The sequence below is a fragment of the Penaeus chinensis genome, chromosome 23 (genome assembly GCF_019202785.1).
Source record: "Penaeus chinensis breed Huanghai No. 1 chromosome 23, ASM1920278v2, whole genome shotgun sequence".
Taxonomy (NCBI): Eukaryota; Metazoa; Arthropoda; class Malacostraca; order Decapoda; family Penaeidae; genus Penaeus; species Penaeus chinensis.
Genome location: NC_061841.1, coordinates 10,833,413 through 10,845,208, shown reverse-complemented (window position 1 = coordinate 10,845,208; position 11,796 = coordinate 10,833,413). Strand labels below are relative to the sequence as shown.

The window sequence follows — 11,796 nt, the reverse complement described above, 5'->3', positions numbered from 1 at the left end:
CCAGGCCAGCCACCTCTAATCCAGCTTTATCAGGACCCAACGTACAGAACATTAGTGAAAGTGATAAACTCAGATGAATCACTTATATATATGTGCAAACTGCACACAGTAATAATAATTTTTCTTATGATCATATATGCCCTCTTCGATCTATATCATTTTCTGACTTGGTTGTGACAATTTATCCAATTTACATAACAATCTTCTTACCCTCCAGTTGTTCTATCAGGCACTTACATTGAATTTCCGACGATATTTGGTCAGTTTTCCTACACATTTAGGTATGTTCATTTGAAAAGTTAGAGTACAATGTCTCAAAAAGTGTATAATCAGTGCCAGATTAGTGAAGGGACCTGGTTACCAGAAGGCAGAATAGAGGCACTTGACCTGTATTGGAAACCTCTCTTACTCCTCTCTCTCTCTCTTCAACAGTCTGTCCTCGTCTATTTCTGACATCATTTCCAGCACTTTTTCTGCTTCCGCTTCTGCTCTCCGGGCAGATTTCTCTGCCATTTGCTCTGCAAGGATCTATAAGTGAGTGAGAAAGGGGTAAGTACTTCTTAAAGTGGGTAAAAGAAGAAGAAAAAAAAGAGGATGAGGAATAGGAAAGGATGAAGAGGAGTGAGAGAAGGTGGAGGAGATGAAGAATATAGAGCAGGAGGAAGTAACAAAATATATAAAACATAAATAATGAATCTAAATATCAAATTGCAATGATCTAATAATAACATTTAAAAAACTGTCAACACTTACCCTTTCTACTTCCAGCCTTTTTGCATAACTTTCTGCCTTTGAAATGGCAGAAGAGAGTCTCTCTTCACTGTCCAAACATTCCACCATTTTGGCGTATTGTTTGTCATTTTCCTGAAAAAAATGAAAAGCAAAAATAAGAAAACTGAAAGAAAAGAAACTATTATCAAAAAGCACTTATCTTAAAAAAAACACCAACAACAACAAAGCAAATTAGAAATACCTGGGCAACTTTCTTTTCTGCTTCCCTCACAGCGACGGCTGCAAAGTTATCTCGCTTGAGGGCACAAGCTTGCAACTGAGACTCTAGCGCTCTTAGCTCCGGACTCGATGTCAGAATCTGACGCCTGAAAATACAGTGGGTGTTGTTTTATGGCCTCAGAAAAGGGGAAAGTTGTGTTGAGAGAAGCATAGTAGTAACGTTTGATACCTAGATAGATAAAAAGATAGATAGGTAGACTTCCCATATTTGAAAGAGAAATAGATTAAAAGTATGGCATCTTTTATAAAAAGTGTATGGTTGAATGTGGCATTGTCCAACATGTGCAAAGACTTTTAATAAATTTGTTCACAGTGAGGCTGGAATTAATTTGGGCACAGCATTTGTCACAATCCATGTTCTTAATTACTGATGTCCTTCTTTGTTCAATTTATCACAGAGTGCAGTTATTTCCTCACTTTTGACAGTGTCCTCAGATCTTCCCTATCTAAATATGGGTGTTATACAATTATATGGATATTTTTTACAATACTTTTGCATAACCAATTGTGATAATTTTCATATCAATGGATTCCTCTCACCCACTAGTACATACATATGTAGGAATCATTGAAAATTGTGGGGTTACCTGACAATAATATAGTAACATAATGAAGATAATACCTCACTATATAGCTGTAGGCAGGGGCCTATGTCCACGGCATAATTTTGATATATTTGGATATTAGAGATTGAGAGGAATCCATCGATACCAAAACCATAACATTCAGTCAAGTGAAGGTATTTAGAAAAATTACTCCTAAATCCATCAAGATAAATCTAAAAACATGGGTAATTATTTGAAACAACTTCACATAACCGATGGCAATAATTTTGGTATCAAAAGATTCCTCTTACTTTCTAATACCCAAATATATAAAAAATATACCATAGAATCCCTCCTCCCATAAATTGACCAATTCTCTGTATATTCCTTGATTTCCCTGCTACCATTCATGCCCTCCCATGCTATTGGTGTCAAGACTGTGGGTACGAGGAGAGTTTCCATGGCATTATTTTGATATATTTGGATAGAAGAGAGTGAGGTATCCATCTATACCAAAATAGTTGAGATCAGTTATGCAAACATATTTCGGACAATATGTAGTATAAGGTAGTGGTAGAGTTGGGTAATAAAACCTACATGAAATGATAGAACAACACAAACCAAGACAAAGTTCTTCTTTAGCAACAATGAAAAAGAAAAGAGAAGATCCCTCAATTTTGGCTAAGTCGATCAACTTGTTTACATTGCGAGGGTGAATTCTAGACACATATACAAACACGGGGGTCCAGGGGGCTTATCCCCCTGCCTAGGAATATATATTACCACAGTGGTCCAGGGGGTAGAGCCCCTTGGCTAGGGAATACATGCCACAGTGTCAGGTTAGGTTGGATGTTGGGTTAGGATGTTATGTTTAACAACCACAGGGGTCCTGTTTTACCCCATAATTTCCCTGATATACTTCATGCCCTCCCCTGCTATCGGGACTATCAAATCAAGATTCTCAATGGAGATGGTGATAATATCTCCTCAACAATTCATTTGCACAAGGAACAATGTCTAGAATCGTTGAAAGCAGTTGATTTCATGCAGAAAAATATCAAAATTGTCTCAAAAGTAACCCGCTACCCTCTTCTACATATTAACCCATATTTCGAAAAATTACCAAACTATGTCTAAGACTTCTCCGAGAATCCATAGCTCAAAAATTACCCTAAAGTTAAGGTGTCAATAACAGTATATATACAATTTCTTCTTTCTTAGCGTCTAATCAAATAATAACTGCAAAATCTTTATGTAAATTGGCTGAATACTTTGTAAATCAAACCTCTGTATTCCTCTGAACGTAATACATAAAATGACATAAAAAAAAAAAAAAAAAATGAAAGCAAGATGACAGAAATCAGTCAAATGTTAATAACTTCAATAACAGCAAAGGGAGCCAGAACCACCTGCTCCACACACATCAAAGATGCCTACACGGAATCTAATATCCAAAAAGTGGAATCAAAAGCCCCAATACCTCAACGCAGCCGCAGTCCAACCACTCTTCTCCATTTTCCACGGGAGGTCCTCCAAACGCCTTTGAATTCGGGAGGAAACTTTCCGGGGTGTTTACGTTCCGTCAGGGGCAGGGAGGGGATATGTAATTCTGCTTTTCTAATTCTGTTTGTGATAAAGATATGAAGTTACGCAGATAAAATCGATTTTTTCCCTATTGCTAATTCTACTTTACAAATACAAAAAGATAACGAAAGTATTAATATATATATCGATATTATATATCCTTAAACTAAAATGTTAGCACCAAAGAAAACAAAGCGATGCTTTAGGGGGTAACAAAAAGATATATCTTCGTTGAACTACAACATGCATATTTTACAGTACATGCTTACGAATATATACACGCACTTACACTGCACCCACACACACACACACACACTCACACACACACACACACACACACACACACACACACACACACACACACACACACACACACACACACACACACACACACACACACACACACACACACACACACACATGCGCGAATGTGTGTGTGTGTATACTTTGTTGGCTCTTGCTTGGAAATGAAATTGATTAGTATGCTTTTGATATTATACTGGTCATTGTTAAACATTTCTGGCCCTTTAAAAAAACGACTTTTTTCCACAGCAAGGATTTTTGAGTGAGCCCGTCTAGGAGAAAACATAACTTAAATTTCTACATTTCTGTTAGATTTGCGCCAAATGTTAACTGATTTCATATGTACAGTACACTTAACAAAATATCTTTCCTCCCTGTATTGAATGCCTTCCATTTGATTTGACTTTAGGGTAACATTACATATTCTGTGAGATTTGGATTCCATACTTGGCCCTGATACCCAGTCACAGAATCACTAGATATTTCCACTATAGATGTTCTGGATCTTTTGTTAATAACACATTCGTTATCTATAGTTTTCCCTTGAGGCTGCCCAGTCATCATTTTAACTCAAACTCCTCTGCCATTACTCATAAACAGTTATTGTGCCTTGTAACCTCTCGGATCTCGGATTTTCAGTTTAGGATTAAATCACATAATTTCGAATTTGCCAACGTGGTTATCGTATTCTTCTCATTTATCTAATTGCAAGTGACCTCTAGATCTAGAAGTTTGGTTGATTTTTTTCACTTTGTCATTCCGAACACTGGGCAGAAGTGACAATCCGCCAGCACCATCGCATTGCGTCGTTTCAATTAAATTTGTCTTCAATGTCAAAATGAATAGTGTATCAACTGCAAATGATGTTACAGAGAAATGATTAATAGCTTTATCAGTAACTTAAGGCTTATTTAGGAACAGCAGAAGCCCATAAGCTAACCCTTTTGACACCCCCGGTGATCGATTCCCAAGAGTAAATTCCGTTAATCACTACATTTTGTGTGTGGTTTGTTAAGAATTGTATACCCATCCTCCTACTGAAGTTATCCATTTTGTGTTGTAATACTGCGTGACGACCTTATCGAACGTTGTTACGAAATGTAGGAATATTATTTTAATTCATAGTTTCACTTCAGTCCTTTAGTATATCCTTATACTGGCTTTCAATTAGGAGTAGACAAGCTTTACGAAAGCCAAGCTGTTTAATGGTAATAATAATAACAGGGATAATAATAATGATAATAATAGCACTGCTAATAATAATAATAATAATAATAATAATAATAATAATAATAATAATAATAATAAAATGATAATAATAACAATAATAATAATTATAACAATGATGATTATTATCATTATCATTATCATTATCATTATCATTATTGTTGTTATCAAGGTGCAGGACCTTTTTCATGCTCCTCATATTACCCGAGTTATCAATGTCACTGACCTGTGCTTTTTGCTTCACTGACATCCCTTTTGAAAATTACTTCGATAAGACTTTCACTTTCATCATTAATGGTACTGAGATGTTATTTAGAGTGCTTGTTATTAATGTTTCCATTTTAGACACACCAAGCCCTTCCTCATATTGCAGTTTGAGGAGTCCGTTGGATTGGGTAATACATGAGCCCCCTTTTCAAGTTGTTTAATTCCACCTTTTTCTGTAATGGGGTGTTGGTATAGACATTCTCTTTTATAACTTCACCTGCTCCTCCCTTTCGATAGTCATTTGGTTCCTTATAGATTCTTAAGTTTATCTCTTAATTCCTTTATTTCTCGTTCCTTCCCTTTTGTTATAGTTGTTATAGTCCTTCGCTATACTACTTATAGGGGAAAGAACAATTTCCATCACTATTTCAAGATCTATCCAAGGGAAAAATAATTTTGAAATTCTAAAGGAATTGTTGCCTGCTGTGTCTCATATCAGGTAGTAGTTGCTTGTCGTTCAGTCTCCTTTCCTTCCCAGTCCGTGACAAGAAACCAAAGATACGCCTTATCGTGCTCCCTCGGATTCCCTTGTGGTTATACTATTATCATATTCAATGTGACGCTGGAAAAAGGCTTCTGGTGAGTGAGGTGCTCTGTATATAACAATGTTTGATTCTCTTGTATGTTGGTTTATTACCACTAATACCTCCAAGTACTGTTGCTATTGCAATATATGTTTTTTCTGATATTTAGAGGTACTCCTCTTCCCTCTCTAACTTTCTTTTCGTATTACCCCAAAGTAATTGATTTTAATCTGTTTATCTGGAATGGCTTCTTGTAGATTTGAATAAATGTTGAGGTTTGCACCGCCCTCTTGGTACTTTTTGTTTGGGTTGCTCTTGGATGTAAATCCTGTATATTTAGTATTTTAAAGTTCCTAAAACTTTATTTGTTATCAAAGCACTCAGTCCCCTTCACTTCGCCCACCTCTGTGCTGACCTGCCTCCGAGGCCGGAGGAGCAAGTTTCGCTGGGCTGAGCGGTCTTATCTGTCGCTGTTGATGTCCACGTTTTAGTTCATATACTGAACTCTTGCTCTTTGTTTCTCTTCTTAGTTTAGGCCTGGGACTATCCATTTTCCTTTTTGGTTTTTAAATTTCTTTAACCTTTATGTTCTTTTCCAGTGTGTTTGTTACGTTCGTGGTTCATTTCCTGAGTTAACCACTACTTAGCTAAATTTTTAAGTATAGGTCTTCACTGAAGGCAGTCTCAACTTTAATTGATTCATAAAGATGAAAACTGGTTTTGATATTTTTAACATTTTCTTTGTCAATTGCTTCTCTGTTTTTCAAGGTCAAGATCCCTTTCTTCGACGCAATAGATTAACTATCTGTTTACTCTATTTTCCTCACTTTTTTTTTTTTTTTTTTTTATTATTATTCCTTTCTGCTTCTGCCTCTCCGGTGTCTTCTGATCTCTGATGTTTGTTTATGTTTATGCCTGACACCCTCCGGTCAGCCTCACCATCGGGCGTTGTTTGCTCCGTGTCTGGAATATTCAGTTGGCGTTTATGTGTTCTGCTTTGCCGTTGTTGAAAGGTTTCCTGCTTTCCTCTTTGTATGTGGCTTAACTGCCTCCTTGTTCGCGCTTGTTTTGTCGTCTTTACATTTTCACTTTCCTGCAAAATGTTTTCTTCCTTATGGGTGTATATATATATATATATATATATATATATATATATATATATATATATATATATTACGAGTGCCTTGCTTAGCCATAAATACCCATTACAATCATGATCAGCCGTGAAATTTCATTCATCGCTATTTATGACTAATATGTATCACCCGGGAAAAGAAAAAAAGACAAATGGGCTGTAGAAGACCCCGAATTATCGATAATTACTCTACTTTTCCTCACATTTCATTATCGAAAATTGGAACTGGAACTCGGAGCCTCCAGGGCGTCGCAGAAGGAAAACCTGAGACATTGAGTTTTCCTTTTATATTTCCCTTCTTGGCTTTCCTCGGTGTTGAAGGTATTGGGTTGTGTTAATAGTTATGATTTTTGTTTTGAAGGTATGTGGTAAAGGAGCTATTATAAACGTCAGTACACGTACACACGAACCAAGGTACATAAACACATATTGCATTCACTTTCTATCTATGTGTGTCTAATCAGCTATCTTGCTGTCTATCTATCTATCAGTCTATCTATGTAATAACAAACTTTTGTTACACAAGTAAAATTCTCATTTTACAAGATTATCATTCAAGTCTCCAGTACATTAGGGAACACAAATTGGACACATACAAACACACAGTCATTGTGTGTATGTCCTTGATACAAAAACAAATAAATGGAAATAACTAAATGACATTCATTGAACACATCTGTATGCACTGTGTATGAGTCTCGATCTTTTCAGTGAAGCGACTTCAATGCCATTCCCAGATAGGTATCCCAGCAGACACGCTTTTGGAAGCAGATTATAACGGACTCTGAAATAATTTGGGAAACGATGTATTAGCCACGTCCAGACGCGATCCCTTAGGTACAGAGTATAACTAGAAAGATATAAAAATGCATGCTCGCATATAGATATACAAAGACAAATTCTCTCTCTCTCTCCTACACATATAAATAAATACATGCCATACACACATACGCGCGCACTTTACGCAAACACAGCTACACATACGTACAAGCACAAACGGAAGGAGATATATAGAGATACGCGTACACTCGGGTACGCTGACACACACACATACGCACATACAAACACCTACACCAGTGGTTCCCAACCTTTTTCAGCCTGTTGTCAACGTTCAGTGAATTTTACTAGTTATGGATAGTGTAATAGTGTCAGTAGCTATAAAACAAAAACAATTCATAGAAAGATTCCAATTTATTAATATGTGAGAGATGATTATATATATGGAAGAAAGAATTCAGTTTAATTCGACGTCATAATTTCCATATTGCTCCACGGCCCCTAAGTTGGGAAGCCCTGAATTACACCCACACAAAGATTATCATCTCTGTCCTTCGCTGAACCAGTTCTTGTGTTCATCCTGGCTTTTGTGCATGAACAGATGTATTGGCGATAAGTGTGTGTACGATAAGTTTGTATTTATATTTCTTCATTTTCATTCACCAGTATTGAATTACTTGTTACTGTAATAAAAACATATTTACTTATTCTATGAAAAAATAAATATATGCAGTTAAAAAAGAAAATACAGTTGAATTGAAAACAAAAAGAATTTTCTAAACTTGTTCAATAAAGTGAGAGAAAATTGTGTATTTTCTTGACTGATGAATTGGCCAAATACACGACATGGCAACTCTATATATCTTGGTAGCCTTGCCGACTTTATTCTATTATGTTTACCGTTTGGCTTATTTGCGAAAATATATGTGAAATATTGATTTTGAAAGTAAATATTCTTTTAACGAAATTGTTTGTTCGTTTGTCGAGTCTTCTCACAGTGAAATAATATCATTCTTGTTTGTAAATTCCCCTGTCTCTCTCTTCTCCTTCTGTCTTTTTATCTTCCCCTCTTCTATCTATATATATATCTCTTTCTCTCTCTCTCTCTCTCTCTCTCTCTCTCTCTCTCTCTCTCTATATATATATATATATATATATATATATATATCCCCTTATACTTTTCTTCTTTCGTTCTAACTTTATATCTATCTGTCGCCTCTCCTCCCTTTTCATTTCTCACCCTCATCTCTCTCTCTCTCTCTCCACCAATCTATGTCTATTTACCTTCCTTTATGTGCATCTATCTCTCTCCCTTCTCCCATTTTCCCTTTCTCTCCTTCCGCCTGTCTGTCTGTCTATATTTAAAAGCTTCTCATACCTTAAAATAATATATCATAAGAGGATGGACAACAAACAGTTAATTAAATACTAGTACATGTATTTATTTGTATTCTGTACTTTGGTCGAATTAAAAATAAAGAACAATAATCATGAAAGAACGGGGAATTTAAGGTACTGGCACGTATTAATATGATCATAAAATAAATGATCATTTGTCAATTGAAATGATAGTATTGACAATAAAATTAACAATGAAGATAAAATAACAATGTATGCGATAACAGAAACAATAATAGTTACTGATTCACTAGTATCATTAACTAATAAAAACAATGATATTAACAATATATAATGACAATAATAAAAACAAAAAATCATGAAGATAATAATAAATCACAAAAAGACTATACAAAAAGTTCGATCGTCTTAGCGCCCGAAATGCGAAGAACGTTCTCGCTCCAGCTTGAAATCCCCGAAATTGCCCAGACCCCCAAAATTAACATAATCTAGATTAGCGGGCGTCCCAGTGACCGCTCCAATGGGCGGCCTGATGGGGTAGGGGCGTTCCGTGAGGAAGTCGGGGTGCAGGGACAATGAGACGGAAGCGGGCTGCTCGAACAGACGGCGGGCCTCGGGGCGCAGGGAGACGCACGCCAGCACCACCAGGATGACAGGGAGCATTCGAGTCTGGTGGAAGGAAGTGCTGTTTTGAACGAAGAGTATCTCTGTGGGGTTTATGGCTGTGTTTGGGTTTATGGGTAACTGATTCAGCTTTTGTATATTTGTATTTTGTATTATATTGATTATGTATTTTTTAAACATGTATACAAACACACACACATATATGTATGTGTTTGTATATACATATATATATATATATATATATGTATATATATATAAATGTATATGAATACATATGATAATAACAATCAAGCTATATACTGTTATAAGTGATATCTAAATCAAGCTTGTGCTAAATCAAGCTTACATGAATATAAACGAAAGTAGATGGGCAGAGCTTCTGTTTCTCAAAATAATAAGCAATAAACAACTCAGAACTCACCATGCTGTTAGAAAAATTCGAGAACAATCGTCCTTGTGATAGTCAGAGGAGACTGTCGTCCAGTGAATGCCTCAGATGCTTATATATACACGGGCAGTTGCCACATCAGGAAACTCCATTTTTTTTTTCAAATAATGGGCGTGGAATCCTCAATCCTTTTCCTACTAAGTCCTGAGTCAAGTCGGGAATTTGTTTTTCATTTTTCCCTTTTCTTCTTTCTTTTCCTTTCCTTCTTCCACTTCACTTATCCTACTCTCCCTTAAGTGTACATTCACCTAATTCAGGAATTCTAATTCTGCTAATTCACCGAAAATCCTCATTCATCCCTTCCCCAGATTAAAACAAAAAAGCAAAAAAGGAAAAAACAAAAAAACTTGTTCGTCGTGCGCCAGATCTTTCACCTTTTCTCAGAAAATGTCGAAGCGGTCGCTGTTGCTGTTTGTTTCTTGTTTTAATTTTTCGTTTGACTTCATCTCACTTTCTTTTGTTCTTTACACTGTCTTCCCGCACACGTGTAATGGCACAGATGTATATGTAATCGAATGAAAAGACACACCACACACACACACATACACACAAACACACGCACACACACACTAACACACACCCATGCGCGCGCACACACACACACACACACACACACACAAACACACACAAACACACGCACACACAAACACACGCACACACACAAACACACGCATACACAAGCACACGCACACACACATAAATAAAAATGAAGAGAATTGAGTGCATTTCTTCCTAGTGCTCTTCTTCCTCTTTCTTTTTCTCATTCTTTCCTTCCACTCTCTTGTTCCGTACCTTCTTTTCTTTCCTCTCCTCTCCCACTCACTCTTTTCTTCTTTATGATTTGCGTCTTTCTTCTCTATTTTTCCTCCTATTATCGTTTTCTTCTATTTTCCAGTCTACTTCTCTCCTTTCCTTCACAAGTTTCTCTTCCTTTCTGTTTTCTCTTTTTTCTCCTCTCCTCTTTTCCTCCCTCGATCTTCTCTGACCTAAAATATTCCTCCTTGCTTCTTCTCTCCCTTCTCTTTTGTTTTTTTCCATTCTTTTTCTTATTTTCCTTCTTTCCCTTTTCCACCCATTCACCACTTTTCTCTTCTTATCCTCCCTCCCAATGTCTATCATAGGTCACTGAGCTTTTTTTCTCCTTTTCCCTTCCTACCTTTTGTTTTTCTTTTAATTCACAAAATTTTCTGGCATTACAATTATAATTATTCTTATAATTATCATCACCATTATTATTATTGTTATGTTTATCATTATTATTATTGTTATCATAATTATCATCATCATCATCATCATTATTATCATTTTTATTATTAGTACTATCAGTTTACTTATATAATTTTCATCATTATCATTATTATCGTCATTACTATTATTATCATTATAATTATTTGTTTTATTATCATCATCATCAGTACTATTATTATTATCATCATCATCAGTACTATTATTATTATCATCATCATTGTTATTATTAATATTATTATCATTATTAGAATTGTTACTATCTTTGTTATTGTTATTATCTTCTCATTCTCATTATTATTACTAAAGTAATGGTAATGACGTTCAACCGGAGCGACTGCCCGAGGCTTAACCACAGGTGGGCTCTCCGGGTAGGAGATTGGGACATCCTTGAGGCAGAGTGAGCGTTTACCCCTGCTATTAAGGGAGCTGAAGCGGTTGGGAGTTAAGGTGGCTGCCCTCTTGGAAGTGAGAAGACCTGTGTACACCTACGACTGGTCAGGCCGGGACGATGGTCACTACCTCCTGGGAGAAACCATAGCCATCTCCAGCCGAGAAAGAGGCGTTCTAAACTAAGGTTTGTGGCCGACTAATGTCCTCGTCGAAACGTTTACATCATACTGGGTGAGTTCAATGCGGTAACCGGCTGTGATCGAGCTAGTTACAAGATGCTTGTAACCAGGGCTCATGAGCTGATATCAGAAGCAAAAACAACCTCCTTCTCCGGGATTTTGCTAGGTTCCAGAG

The 11,796-nt window shown here is 36.3% G+C and overlaps 1 protein-coding gene across 1 annotated transcript in view; it reads right to left on the bottom strand.

The window, feature by feature from the left end:
* LOC125037337 (meiosis-specific nuclear structural protein 1-like) overlaps positions 1 to 3,193 on the bottom strand; it is a 13,345-nt gene extending 10,152 nt beyond the window's left edge. Inside the window, exons 1-4 of the mRNA XM_047630427.1 lie at positions 3,037 to 3,193; positions 974 to 1,097; positions 754 to 864; positions 410 to 528 (exon numbers count right to left, since the gene is read on the bottom strand). Of these exons, the coding sequence (XP_047486383.1) occupies positions 410 to 528; positions 754 to 864; positions 974 to 1,097; positions 3,037 to 3,071 (389 nt within the window). The 5' untranslated portion in view covers positions 3,072 to 3,193. The remainder of the gene's footprint in view (positions 1 to 409; positions 529 to 753; positions 865 to 973; positions 1,098 to 3,036) is intronic.
* Between the last annotated feature and the right edge of the window lie 8,603 nt (positions 3,194 to 11,796).